General features: G+C 43.7%; 1 protein-coding gene and 1 long non-coding RNA gene across 5 annotated transcripts in view; one reads left to right on the top strand and one right to left on the bottom strand.

Moving 5' to 3' along the window:
- The window catches only part of LOC113465184 (uncharacterized), a 23,881-nt gene extending 13,916 nt beyond the window's left edge, over window positions 1-9,965 (top strand). Inside the window, exon 3 of the long non-coding RNA XR_003390026.1 lies at window positions 7,095-9,965. This is a non-coding gene — a long non-coding RNA (uncharacterized LOC113465184). The remainder of the gene's footprint in view (window positions 1-7,094) is intronic.
- A 27-nt stretch (window positions 9,966-9,992) lies between these two features.
- The window catches only part of LOC108631500 (zinc finger protein 236), a 42,795-nt gene continuing 37,350 nt past the window's right edge, over window positions 9,993-15,437 (bottom strand). For 3 of the 4 annotated variants that reach the window (XM_026819262.1, XM_018035465.2, XM_026819255.1), the window contains exon 3: window positions 9,993-13,465. In XM_026819262.1, the coding sequence (XP_026675063.1) occupies window positions 9,995-13,399 (3,405 nt within the window). In that variant the 5' untranslated portion in view covers window positions 13,400-13,465 and the 3' untranslated portion in view covers window positions 9,993-9,994. Of the gene's footprint in view, window positions 14,310-14,955; window positions 15,163-15,437 lie in introns of those variants that run through there. The other variant, XM_026819266.1, reaches the window with a different exon arrangement.

Here is a 15,437-nt window from a genome sequence, read left to right as displayed (position 1 = left end):
TGACTGTATAGCCAATACATCCTTAATTCCTCTAATACGTACTGTTGCCGTGAAAACGACGATCGAACCTGAGAATTACTGACATTCTGTATACTGCAACTCAGAATAGTATAATGCAAACAAATTTTATAGCACTTTTATTGCCAGCAGTAAAATGCACAGATTCCTTACGATTTGCCAGCTACAATCAGCATTATAAAACGTATCATGCGACACTTGATTAGCATCGCGCGTTCTCACCAGTCTACAGTGTTGAACTTTTTATAGTACAAGTTATGTACATATTTTGAATTAATTTCTGAATGTAAGGAGTGCGAAGACGAAAGACTTAAGCTAGCTTTATATCATTGAATCGTCCCTGGTTAATATATTATTTATATGCAGTTCCTTCTTATTCTGAACGTGATTCAAAGTAGTAGTTAATTAGTATTAGTTAGTAGTAGGTGCAGTGTTCATGGTTCAATAATTACATTAAATAGAGGAAAATCATAAATTGTTCTTACGACGAGGGAATGAAAATTCCTTATTAATATTCAACAGACGTACAGTCGTAATGTATTGCCATTGTTGCTTTGAATTATTCCCAGTATTTCTCACATATTGTTTGAAATCGGTTTTCCTAATGACACTTGAGAAGGCATTTTCTAATCACGATTTCTATCGGTGTACCATTAGTTGAAAGTTTAAAGACATTGAAAAGTAATTTCGTAAATCTAATCTCGAGATTATTTTTTAGATTGATTTTTAAAACGATACCAACGTTTTTCAAGCCGATTGTTCATTGAAATAATTACACGTTCGTTGCAAACGATAATGGAAATTAATTAATATAGTAATTGAAATGACGAAAATATGCGCACTATTGTAAATTAATAACTAGTCGTCGGTTATAATTTTTATCGATGATTGGATTAGTTAAGATACGGAGAAGTTATATGGGTATGTACGTATGTGAGATTGATGACGCAAACGATTCGAATGTTCGATCTTTCGTTTCCATCGACGTATTGACCTTGTTAAACTCATACTTTATCACTGTCTTCGTGATAGAAACATCGTTTACGTGATAACTGGCAAGATTGTACAGCATTTGGGTTAACGATAAATAATGAATTAGTATAGAACGATACGATATCTGTTCATCAAATCCGCGAGTATTTTAAAACACGACGTACATAGGACGTAGATATGCAGTATCTAAAATATCTGACTGGATGAGAATTATCATTACTTAATGGCTAAGGTGATTTCAATGTCCATATGCCGAAAAATGAGAAAAACACGATAACGTGTGGGATCATTAGGGATCGTAAGTGGCAGGAAAGTGAAAAAAAGTAATGAATGACAGCGTTAATGATTATTATATTATATTATTGGACGTATCCAACTATTCTTGACTAACAAATAATATTTATCGACGAACAACGAACTTCTATGAACTTACATCGTAATTTTGATTCTCAAGTATTTTGATTCTCGCTCGTTTGATTTTGTACCCTCGCTCGATCGCGTGCTTCTACGATCGCCAACAACCATTTCGAAATAAATGCCGAACATAGTTGTGTTAATGAATATCGATAAAATTCGCGAGCTATGCAATCCGCCGAAGGTTTTAAAAGATATTTATCTCGCTCGTGGATTAAAATGCTCGTTGACACGAATGTATAATAGCTTCTGCGAGACATCATCTATCTAACTCAGTGGCTTTAAGTTTTTCCATATGAGATAGTGATACTAAACCTATAGCAAATTGCTTCTTATGATCATCCACGTCAAGTACTTCGGTTCTCTCGCATAGGTACGCACGTCATTCGCATACTTAATTTTCAATCTCGATTAAAACGCATTCAAATTCGAATTTTTTCTTATAACAATATCGTTTTACGTTTACTCTCCGAAAAGAACCTCAAAACGGAAACCTCATAAAGCAAGGTATAAATATTAGAACTTCTATCATGTAAATACTTAGAAATATAGGTATGTGTTTATGTAGATGAAAGCATTACATTAGGAACATTCGGTTTGCTGTATTCTAACGTTACGTTACGCCTATCATTATCCTTAAAATTATGGATCTTTGTCATTTATCTTTAATAAACAGTCGGTCTTTTGTTCGATAAAACGATTCTGTTGCATAAAAAAGCTATTCTCGTAAATGTTGAAAAAGTCTCACGATTCTCTTCTTCTAAAAATAATAATCGTCTATATTTTCTATTTTCACGAAAAATATTTTGCTGCATTGTGTCCTCACGTTCTCTATAATCGGCCAGCTTACGATTTAATCAGACGATCCTCGTTTTGATGTTCACTCGTCACAGTTGTTCACAATTACCATACGCGTCTGTATACGCGATTAGATAAAATCACGTTAATTTCTTTCCTGCCATCGTCTCGTTCATCAATTATGTACACACACGTAACTTGCCTATTCCCGTAAATTTGTCCATATACTTTTAATAATTCGTCGTCGCCGAAACGGTTCCGTTTACTTGTACTTCTGGTTCGTCGAATATAGATACATTCACTTCTTTTTTTTTTTCTTATTTACAATAGTTTTCATCGCTATTTTATCTGCTACATGAGAAATAACTAGCGGACCCTGAATCGTGGTACTTATCGATCGTAGATTTCGTTAAACGCGGATGGCGTGCAACTCCCCGAACCTCACGGTTAACAACTAATTTTGATTTTCCCTCGTTTACCTTATATCACTACGTACGTTACGTATTACGATTAATCCTTAGGTGTAGAATCGCCGCTTACCGGGTATTGCTTAACTTTACAGTGTAAATACACAGTTTCGCACAGTTCACACACATGGCTCGCGTTACAGACGTACGTACTCGCGTACAAACAGATTTCCTAAACGCGTGTACATACACGCTAATCGAGATACTGTTGGTCGAGTCCTACAACAGGGCCATTCCGTTCAATTTATAACGTTAACTCCGATTATGTAAAGCTTAGCTTAGGAACATACGATTTATACGATATACGTTAGTAGGAACTTAATAAGTTTTCGTGTATCACGTTATCGTATTAGATGGGTGTACCTATCCTATATAATTTCCGCTCGTCCAACAGTGGTATTTACACGAGTCGCATAATAAGGAACGTCAAATTTCGCGCGTCGGTAATGGCATTGTTTGCCTTCTTCATTCTTTTCTGTCACGGTCCTCGGAGTGCAGTAATCGTGGTGCTCGTTTCACTCGACAACTTAGAAAAATATGGATAATTAGTTCGTTACGTCAGTTAAAGAATAGTCGCATAAACGCGACTTATCGTGCACATACATTTCTGTGCGTTCGTCGCTTCTCGTCGCGGTTGCGTAACGTTTTTCAACCGGAGATTGTTGGATTATTGTCAGGCGGTCGTTCCCAGTTTATGTAAGACTATATAATGTATTAAATGCGATTATTTTGGAGCCGTCTCGGTGGGAGTAGAATTGAGGTAGGAAGAAACAGACAGAACATGACAGTTATGCGTTTCAGTTAATCGCTCACGTGTTTTAATTAGGTGCCGCTCCTTGAAACAACCTCGCAGTTACAGCATCACGTGTATTATTTATCTACAACACGTCTTTTGAATTCTTTGTACCCTTTGACCCAGAATTTGATGCACGGCGTTAAGCCTGAGGATCGTATTACTGCGACCTCTCCGTGTTTTTCGTTTCGCGCGATTTTTACCGAATCATTGATAAAGCAGAAGGAATAGGGAAATAAAAGGCACGCGCCGCACGTGAAAGGGGTGCACGCGAATTCCACGTTCACCCTTCCGCCCGGTGGATCCCTTTCACAATGGCGATGTTAATTCTCCATGTTTTTTTCCGGATCGACCCTAATTTCACGATTTCGACGGGTTTTACAAACTTTTTTCTCTATTTTCTTTACTTATATTCCCGAACCCTTGGCCGAGCGTGTGCGCCGTTCCTCGGAACAGCGGCACGTTCCCATCTGTCGTCGTGGCGGCTCGTCGACAGGTCGTAGAAAAGGAGACAGGGGGAGAGGCGGGTCGGTTACAATGGGATCGGGCTCGTGGCTAAGCTAAGAGCGAGAGGGGCGAAATCTTATAAAGGATTTCCAAAATATTGTGTAAATCGGCTGGGGTGTGCGTCAGCTGAAAATTTGGGGTGAAATTCGTCGAAACGGTAAGCGCGCGACGCACCCGGCACGTTCCACGATCGCCCGTTGAACAAATAAAGGGTTGTACGCCTTTTCCGCGGTCTCCCCCTTTTTCCAAAAACTCCGAAAACGGATCGTCGAACAATGACCATATTTTCACCCCGTTCGGTCGAAAGTTCTTTCCCGAATCGCGGATTTCTCCCGAGCTCCACCCCTCGAAAATCGTTGAACCGAAAAAAAACATAGATGTACCTAGGTAAGCGAACCGCGGATGAAAATAAAGGATCCAGCACGCGCCTGTGTTTGTCGCATCGGAGAAAAACGAGGGTGAATCGCCATGAAAGGATTTTCAGCCCTTTCATTTTACACGGATTCGAATTTTTTGCCCAATGTCGAACGGAATACCGGCAACGGCATTGTAGGACAACCGGTGTCAATGTTTTATTCCTTTCCGTGTGACACGATTTTCGCGGAAAGGTGCTTTTGCATGCAGCTTGTTTATCACGCTGCATCGAGTACATTCAATCTGATCTCTTTTATGCCCGGAGACATACATACATACGTACAATACATTCGAATGCGTCCTGGCGATGACAAAAATCGTGTCACCGGACGAGATATATTATCCTCCTTTCTTCCTTGATAAAAAAAAATTACGTCGGACGGTACTCCGTAGAAGAAATGGAATAAATATGAAGAATAACCAGTGAAACTCTCGAGTTCCCCGATTTCTGTCGAAATTTGTCTGCGGCAATCGGTCGTTGTCTTCGACGGCGCCCTCATTTATAAGATCGAACAATAGCGTTTCACGAAATTTGCTACGTAGCGAAATATTTCGTCGACCCTCATCTCAGCCACGTGGATTCTTTTGATCGCCGAAGACGACGGATCGGAGCTGCTGTGTGCGCGCGGAGAGTGTGCGTGTGCGGTTGTGTCGGTGGTGGCGAAATTATTACGGGGGGATGAAATTTCCAACTTGCCGGACGATAGGGGGAAAGAAAACGGAGCCGAGGAAGAAGAGGCGATAGGGGCGGAAGTATCGAAAGGAGGGTGTGAGGCTCGAGAGGGCAGAGGCTTTGATAATTGCAATTCACTTCCTTGTCAGGGTATAAGCAGCGTTGCGGTTGTGGTGGTTGATGAGTTGGAGAAAACAGGGTAAACCGCGCGCACGGGAATAAGGAGGGGTGCGTACGGTTCGATAACTTTCTTAAATTTATCACGAACTTCGAGGCGGGACCACTACCACTGTGTAGCCAGTATCGTCGACGGTCGTCGTAAATAAATAACGGGGAACAAAACTAGAGATCCCGATTATTTTATCTTACGAAAAGAAATAAGTCGAATATCTGCTCGCATTAGAATATTTTTTTCGTATACGTTTGGCTTTATTGTCAAGAAAGACTTGGTGAAAGACGACAATTTATAATCGATATCCGAAGACTGGTTTTTTATTGAAGGCAGTTTTTTGTCTATAAGAGGGAATTACATTCCCCTCGATACATATTCCCCCGTTTTCGGAGCTCTTGGAAACCGCAAGATATTATTGATTTTTATACATATCCTCGGTGGATGTGAGTGGGTGGTTCAATTTTCGGTATGTGTACGCCCGTTTGTGTGTTTGCGTACGAGAATAGGGGTCTAGCTGTGTGTCATTTACTCATTGGCCGTTGGTCCGAGCAAGACGGAAACACGGCTGCCTTCCGTCTTCCCTTTTCAAACCGTCGACTCTGGCCATCAACCCGAAAGAAAAACTCCGATATAGCGCAAGCGTTTCACGTCTTCGGATCGCGCCCTCCCTCTCACTGAAAATTGACCAACCCGCTTTTCCTTTCGTTTGCCCATAAAATATTATCCCCTCCTACACTTACGAAGGATCGACGAGGAAGAGAGACTCGCCCTCTCTCCGTCACTTTCACTCATTTCTCTTTTCCTTTCTCAATGTCGTCCCTCTCTTACTTTCCAACCTTTCAACCCCAATTCTGCTGTTGTGTGTACGATGGAAAAAAATTGTACTGGAAAAGAAACCGGATACGTTTGTGTTTGATTTGCGCTTTTTATACTCGATAAAGCGACGAAAGTGCGGTACACACAAGCAATTTGTCACATTTATTTTGCCGGGCCACCTTTTTTAGTCCCGGACGTTCCGAAACTCGTAGGAGCGGCACCTTTTAAAACACGTAATAACGATGAAATTGATCGATCCGACAGACAGACGTCCGAGTAAATTGAATTATACAAGTTGATATCGTGCAACGGTCAAATCGTGAAAATTTAATAGGAACGTAAACGGACGATGTAAGCGAGCCAAACGAAAAGAACGAAAAATCATATAAAACAGAACTTAAAGAAATGAAAAGTATCTTTATTCATTGTATATATACACACCGTTCGAATTTTCATACGCATATAAAATTATAATAATGGCGGAAATAAATAAATAATACAAATAAGAAATGAGAAATAACAAAGAAAAAAGAGATTCTTGTAGTTCGCAGTCTTATATAAAAATATATGATCGATCTCGGATGTATCGATAAATCATTCAAGTTTCATTTCAATTGTGTCACGTGTATACATATATTATAATACTTTTCGACTGTGCGTCGTGTGACTAGATCAACTTTTGGAATTGTAAATCGTGTCGTGAATGACTAGATGGATTAAAATTAATTTGCCTAGACGCGCGGAACACTTTACACGAAACGATACGCTTATCAAATACGTACGTTCATATAATATAATAATATAATACAGACAATATATATATCTTTCTCATTTATATACGAAACGCGCTTAATTCGTATTCGTACTTAAACATTCTATATATGTATATAGTTATATTATCAATAATATATATATAATATATATCAATGTTTTTCTCTCATTATACTTTGTGTCTTTATCTTTTTGATTTAAAAGAGTAAAATTTGATTTTGCGCTCAATTACGTTAGTCAAGGCAATACTTGTTTCAGGCCGTACCGCTGCTGTGAAGTTCGATGATCGCCCGTAGCTAGGATCGTCATGATTTTTACCTTTTTGTACGTCAACTATGGTACGTAATCGTACGCGAGAAATGCCATTGGGAAAACTTGAACCGAGATGGAAAATCATGTATTCCTCGTACGCGGCTGAATGAATGACTGATGCGGCACGCGAAAAACCATGACGCCCTCGGCGCTCGCCCGATTTATTATCGACTGCAAGTCGTTACAATAATTAAAATCTACGACCCTCGGCCGGCGCGCACGGGCCATTAAGTGCACAATACGCATAGTTCCATGGGATGCAATTAAGAGGGTGCCGATTTACATGGACGCACGCGTTTTGCATGTCACCGTGGGGCGAGAAAAATGGACACACAAAAGCGAACTAAAGGAAGGACGGGGACACGCGCTCCCCGCCCCGTCTGTCCCGCGTCCACCCTTCGTTCGGTCCGTTTCTCCTGGACTTTTCGGAAAAATCCCGGCCAAGGTCGCGACCTTTCTCCTCTCCGACCTTCCCACAAGGGGACCAGATGTGAGACCGCTTCGTCCAGGCCCAACTAGCCGCGGTCCAACGACAATGCCGCTAAAAATTCCATTTTCCCCAACCAAAAATTCTCTCCTCGTCTCATTCTCTCTGACTACCGGCACCGGTTTTTATCCTCATTTCCGTATAGGTATATATCCCCTCCTCCCTTTCTCTCGTTCTCAATGGATTCGTAATGGCCGATTCCTCTTCCAGTCTCCCCTAAACGTGTATGTTAATGCACGCGTGTGCGCATACTAATTCAGGCGAATTTCACGTCGGAAAACCCGTAGAGACCCGTGCCCTGTTAAATGACGCGGTTCTCGAATTTCAGCTGTCCCAGGGAAATTTTTATGGCCGCTGAGACAAAGCCCTCGACCCGGGCCCGGCGCAACGAGAGCGCTGTCATTTTTACTTCCGATGCCCCATAAATCCAGATCACGCGTCTCGTTCTGATGAGCATTCATGTTTATCGAATCGCGTCTGGGTATTGCCTCGTATACCTTTTGTTCGTAACGGTGCTCGATTGATGCTCGCTTCGTTTCGCGATCGATAAGCTCTCTACCCCTCCCGAATATCTTCGAATTTGCGCGTGGACTCGAACAAATAGTAACGACCTCGTCGATGCGAGCGGCGTTATTATTTCATAATCCAAGGTCAACATTGCGTAGGCGTGCATCAAGGGCGGAAACGTAACGTGCGCGTGTTTGTTCATCGAAGGAACCCCACCGCACCGGTGCAAAGAACCGAACCGAGTTAAAATTGGGACCGGCTGGCCACTGCGAAAGCAGCTGTCCTCTAAAATGTTTAGATCGATTGCTCACTGATCGCGGCTCGAAAATAATTGAAAATTCGACTAAAAATCCTGTTTTCACGTATATACATTTCTATTCATTTGATTAAAAAATGTTAGGTAGAAAATGGTAGAGGAAATTGCCATTACGAGGTCAAAGAGGATTATCGTGGGTACGAAATTGTCTCTTGTACGTACGACCAATAGAAATAAAAGAGTCTGTGTCCTAGACACTTCCGATTCGATTCGTACATGGCCGATAACGAAATTTTGATTCTCAGTTTCTTTAGCTGCAAGGCACGAGGTTGAAAGGGCATCTCGAAAAGGAACATTACGTCTCCGACATCGTTCAGGCGACATCAGTTATTTCTTGTAAACAACTCTATAATAAGTACGTTTCGTAGTATACGTATATTAATCAGAGAAACGTATAGTCTTTTCTTTGAATTGTAGTTTTAAGAAAATTGTTATCGTAAACTCGAGTACTCGAATGGTCAGTTCGACGCTCTTCCACAAAAAAAACGTAGGAAGAGTTCGATTGGCATATAATTTGATATTCGCGGCTCACAAAACTCGCTATATTCGATATATCTTTTTTTTTTTTTCTTTCATCTTTAATTCTATATGCGATGCGTTGGCTGTGTATACGATTGTACTTTTTGTTACGGGTTATACTGTGTCGACCCTGAGTTGGTTGGCTTTCACTGCTCGTTGATATCTAAATACTGTAAAACCGTACGTTTAATCAATCATGCTCGTGTCACGGTTATTACGCTTGCCGCGCTCTCCGTTATCATTGTTCGTTCACCGTCGTTTCTATCGCATCCTAGCGCGTTCACTTATTAATATCTCTCAAAATCCTCTTCCCTATGTTTCAACTTCACTTATACATATATATAATATATTCATATATAAAATATTGACTAGCACGATCGCGAAAATGAAAACCATCGATGTATCGATACAATATAATATGTATGCACGTATCGACGACGCTCGAACGTTCAAGTAGTATCGTATCTCTTGACTCCTGTTTCGTATGTCGCTCGTATTTCGTGGACTTGAGCAAAAAGCAAAGTGGGATGACGCGAATGATTAAAACGAAGAGAATTGTTGCTCCAACGGTTAGACACTGTCTACTATGAAGTCACATTTAAAATAGGAACTTTTTTTTGATCACCCGTTCGTGTTAGTTATACGAATATGCTATGTACAATAAAAACGTTCCTCGATCGGAACGTCATAACAACATGGCCTTCGAACGCGGGATCCTTTCCGTTAAAATAGGATCGGAGACATCCCATTAATTTCGAATTAAGCAAGACAGACGAATACGGCAATAAAAATATCGTTTTGGAGGAACGTGTCAACCTTTCACTTCGGCTGACTCACGATGACTCGTATTTAAATAACGAATAAATGGGAATCCCGACAAACCACGTATATGAAAAATATATATAAACTTTCGCTAGCTATTTCCTTATAAGTTACATAGGAACTAATAACGCGTGCTCAAATCGCAGACGCAGGAACGAAGTTGTGAAATTATAATGAAAGAATGAACGAAACGTTTCAAGCAGGGCTAAGGGTGAAGGATGCGGTTAGGGCGTTGCTGATTCTTGACTTAACAGGCAGATAGACCAAAGCCGACGCGAATCGTTTCTCCGAACTGGATTCCTCGCCGGCTTGCAACGTGTCTTGTTCTTCTATCAAAAACGGTTGCATGATAGTCTTATCAGGATTCGAGTTCATGTCTTGCGGCATCGCGTAGCAGGCCGGCATCTTGTGTCTATTGGCGACGTCTCTCAACGTTTTGCTAAGTTCGGCGATCACGCTCTCGGTAGGATCACCGATCGCTTTGTGGTCCTTCTTCACGTGCTTCTTAATTCTATTCAAATTGGTCGTCGCGTAACCGCATTGTGCGCACTTGTAGACACCCTGAGGAGTAACCTGAACCGCTGTGTCCTCCTGTCGTTGACTCCTCACCGTGTCCGGGATACTTCGATTGGCAGTGACTTGTGAACTGTTCCCTATGCGATCTTCCTTCGTCTCTAAATCGAGTTTCTCTTTGGCCTCGTTCGACTTTTCCGGTTCTATGGTTAAATTATTAAACGCCGGCGGCGGGAAGTGAGACAGTAACGCGGGGAATTGATGCGAGGCGAGGAGATGTTGATGCAACATCTCCGGCTGATGAAAGCCCTGCGAGCAGATCGGACACTGAAGTGATTTCTCTCCCTCGAAACTCTCGCGGGAGTTCACGTGAGACCTCTCGTGTAGGAAGAGGAACGGCAGCACGGTGGTTGTGAAATTGCAGTACGAACACCGGTAACTTTTCAACTGCGGATCCTCGGAAGATGAACCCAATAGATTGGACAGTACTTGATTACCCAAACCGGTGTAATCGGCGTTCTTTATCTGCTGCGGGACTTCAAAACCGTTCGGTATCTTCAAGCTCGAACACGACTGAGAGTTCTTCGACATCGTGTTCACCGGTCTGTTCGCCGGCTTCGGCAATGTTTGATAGTGTTGCTCCATTTCGCGCCATTTATCGATGCCCGTTTTCCCGTGATCACCCATCAGATGAGCCTTCAGCCACTTTATGCTGCGGAACCTCCTGTTGCAAATCGGGCAAACCTCCGTGAAATGGGTGAAGTATCTGTGACTCAGATCGCCGAGTTGCTCCGGTTTCAGCGCAGCATCCTCCGCGCTCGTTGCGTCATGCCCTTCCTGTTTCACCGAGCTCGCGGCGGTACTTTCGTCGACGATCCCGTGCGTGTTATGCTTGTGCACGCGCAAGAAGTACTTGCTGCACAGCTCTTTGTTACAGATGTTGCATATCACGCCCCCGATCTGAGCTCCGTTCTCGATCTCGATCCCGTGCATTCTTTGCATGTGCGTTTTCATGAAATACTTATTGCACAGTTCCTTGTTGCATATTTCGCAATAGCTCGATGTGGGCGTCATTGACGTGACTTTCCTCTCACCGGTGCCAGGTGCCTGGCTCGTTGAATTCGAATTAGTCGTGGTTGCCGCGGTGGCGGGGGTGTGGGTTATCGCGGCACTCGAAATCGCCGGCTGATGCTCCTCGGCTACGTGTCGCCTGAGAGCATCTTGATTCGCGTAATCTTTTCCGCAGAGGGTGCAAAACGCGGTGGCCGCGGTCGAGGGTGATTTTTCTTGAGGCGACGTCGTCGGGTCTTCGCCGATCGCGGCGTGCTCTGTAACCATATGAATATGCAACGCGGTTCTGCTTTCGTATTCTTTTCCGCACACGTTGCACGACAATCCCTTGCCAGACTTGAGCCCGTTCAATTGAAGCAGCATCGTCTGCAACTTTTGAAGATCCTCCGAGATCGAGTCGTTCCGTTGGTCGACCGCTTCCAGCTCGCACTCCTGTTTCGGCGAGTGTTGCTCCTCACCCTCGTGCATCTTCCGACAATGCGCTTGATATAAGCCCAACGTTTGAAATCGTATTCCGCACGGTTTGCACTCGTAATCGTCGCCGGCTCGTTCGTTCGACTCGATGCTACCTGGATTCTCGGTTACTATCAAGTTCAGTGGGCTGGTTTGCACTTGATGCCAAGTAGGCGTGGACCCCGGATTACTTGGCGATCTCTCGCTATCTTGAACAACGATGCCGTGCCTCTTCATTTTGTGTGTGCGCAGGAAGTACTTGTTGCAGTACTCTTTGCAACATATCTCGCAGAACGCCTCCGGGTTTATGACTCCTAAACGGCGAAGCCTGTCGGCGTTGAAACCGGAGTCTCTTGCTTGTTGAACCGAATGTGGCGATAGGTGTCTCGGTGCCGGCACGTACGTCGCGTCCTCTTGTTCTATGCCGTACTCTTGCTTAAACAGCGTCTCGATACCACCCAAACTGTCCCTCGACGTGTCCCTGTCCTCTTCGCTCTGAGACATATTCATCGGCTGCTCCTGACTCATTTGAGATTGATCCAATAGCTCGCTGTGCATTTTTTGTTTATGCTTACGCATCGAGTCCTCGTTTTTGAAGCGTTTCTGACAGAAGTCACACGCCACGGTCGGCGTGGGTGGCGTCGCAGGAGGTTCCAATTTGACCATGTTGCTAGGAAAACTACTGGGGAACATAGGTCCAGGTGCGTTATTGTCGGCGCAACTGGGTCCCGGGGAATCGACATAAATACCGTGCTTGTTCGCCTTGTGCGTCTTTAAGAAATATTTGTTGCAAAACTCTTTATTACAAAGGTCGCAGTACGCGTCCGGATTAAAGATCCTGATCGGCGTTGGCCCCAAGGATGGTCTTGGGATCGGGTTAGCGTCTGTCAGAGGGAACGCGGGCATCGGTAGGTATTGCGCCAAGGCGCCGGGGAAACCGGAGAGCACTTGCAGGTGGTTCGATAACGCGGGAATTTGATTCGCTGGCCCGGGCCACGATTCCTCGTTCTGCGTCTGGATCTGCGTGTGCGATTGCACGTGCGGTCCGGTGGTGGCCAGCCAGTTTATCGCGAAATCCTTCACGCTAAGCATATTAACCGGGTTCTCGGATTGGTCCAATTGCTGAGTCGGTTCCTGTTTGATCGCGGCGCTCGGTGGCCTGCTCTGACATTGTTCGGGCGCCTGACTATTCGCGGAACCGTGCTCGTTATCGAGGTGTACGTTCAACGTATCCTTGCTATCGAAAAACTGGCTACAATACTGGCAACGGAATTCGTTGTTCAGGTTCTCATCCCTGATCGACGACTGACTGGGTATAGGTGACTGCGGCGACAGCTTACCTTCGCTGTCTTCGTCCTCGTCCTCTTCCTCGTTCGATTCCTCGTGCATACCGGTCATCAACGCCGAGGAGAATCTCACGGGCGTCGTTTGTTTCCGCCTTTTCTTCGGTCCACTTGAATCCGCGTCGAAACGAAGACGTTTCCTGGCGTCACCGCGTTCCCCGCAACTCGATCCGTCGCTGTCCAATTCCGTCAGCTCCGATATCGTCGCCTCGTGCGCCATCGTCGAGGATGTCTTGCTCGAACGTGACGGGCCACCGATCTCGCACCTCCCAGATCAACCAACGATCTGTTGAACAAAAATTCGTCATTCTTGTTATTACATTTATATTATTCTTCTGCAATTATCGGGTTGTCGCAATATAATATTCTATGCGTTTCTTAATGAATCAATGGATTCTGGAAATTTCATCCACGCTTCTAATGTTTTCTATCCCATTTCGTTTTCTGTATATGTATATTATGTAGTATTGTGGACGGACAATAATAGAATTGCTTAGCGAACGTTAGAGAAAGAAGTATAGGTACACACAAGTTGACGGCTTCGACGAGACACCCTATACGAGAATGGTCAGAAAAAGGGAGACGTTTGGGGAACCAAATACATGACTCATATATACGCCCATGTTGAGGGGCTGAATTCGGAGGATAGTACGAATATGCATTTCAGAAGCTCGGTAATTACTAATTGGAGTTGACAGACCCATACCTCCTGTCACGAAATTCTGCACGGATCATTGAACCGAGCCAGTTAATACTAACCAATGGTAGCACATGTATGTACATACATAATGTAAATGTATATGGAAAATGTTTATTTGAAAAAGAACATTTCTCACCGGTAGACAGATTGATATCCCAGAAGAATGATAATCACCCGTGGAACATTTTTCCTTCGAAATCATCCATTAAACATTGTCGAGCACAGATAAAGCGAGGTCGAAACAACACAATTATTCCACTGATTGCCACACGGAATTTTATCGTGCATGTTTAGAGGAAAGATACGCGTAAACACATGTAAGAACACAGCCACACGGTGAAAAATCGTGTCACTTTTCTGAGATGTCAGATACGCCGGGAAGGTCTTACGGCACGTGGCACCAGGTAGGGTAGATGAAACTAGGGGTTACCTGGAGATATTTTGGTCAAACGAACCCTTGAAAGAACGAACCACTCGATATAAATTTTATGATTTTCACGGAACATCTTTTCTGATCGAAGAAATAAGGGGAGAACATTTTTACTCGAGGATACTTTTTTTTATCGATTTGACGAAAGAATCAACTGAATCGGAGATTGGAGTGCGAGACGAAGGGAACAAGGTGGATTCTCGGAAGGACTGAAAAGAAGCACAGCTGCTTCTTCCGCGCGCAGCACACTATGAATGGGATTTAAAGATCTGAGAAAAGGTGCTAATCTAGTATAGTCCTCACGCGCTTACGCCTCTGTGGACTCTCCCAAGTTACTGTTAGGTGCAGCCACGGTGCCCCATGAAGGGCCTGTCACATCGTTTTCGTCCCTACCACCTTCGTGGAACCACCGCACAAATATCCCCCACCACGTTAATGAAACGTCCTCCGTTACAATCCCCGAACAGATGATTTTCGGAATGATCCGATCGATTTAGCTGCGATTCGCCGATCGAGAACCAATCACGTATAACAATACATGAGATTGAAAATTACAATTTCACTTCATATTGCGTTTCGATTGTAATTGAGGATATTATCCTGATTTTTTAATACTGAAATTCGTTTATTAAAATTAAGTATTTACTTTATTGGAAATGTTAATGCCATCGACATTTTTGTAGTTCGTTTACCGTAATTTTTAGACTAATGACGAATTTAAAGCCACCCCAATGCATACATTCAACTTTTAAGCCGACGAGGATACAGGGTCATTATTCGAAATTTGGACGGGCTGCCTGGCCTGTCAGTCTACGGAAATTGGATTACGCGGGGGTTGGAAAACAGGCCGGGATTGTAGGGGGCAGGGAAGGGTCGCGATGCAAAACCCGCATTTCTGCGCAGCGTTCGACGGATTTTCGAAAAATACGCCCGTATGGCGCGCCACGGTAATATTGTCTATATAGAAAGCCTTTGCGCCGTTTCTAGCCGAAATTGGATGAATAACGGCCAGCGAGCGAAACGGACGGGGGAAAGTAGGGAATTTCGACAATCTCGAAAGGGTGTCGAGAAAAACGTGTTGTTACATCAGGGAGGGCTTTTGATACGGAAGGGACACGACGTGAAAGA

The sequence above is a fragment of the Ceratina calcarata genome, unplaced genomic scaffold, assembly GCF_001652005.2.
Source record: "Ceratina calcarata isolate Rehan_Ccalc_2016 unplaced genomic scaffold, ASM165200v1 scaffold147.2, whole genome shotgun sequence".
Classification (NCBI taxonomy): Eukaryota; Metazoa; Arthropoda; class Insecta; order Hymenoptera; family Apidae; genus Ceratina; species Ceratina calcarata.
This window is presented reverse-complemented; position numbering and strand designations above follow the sequence as displayed.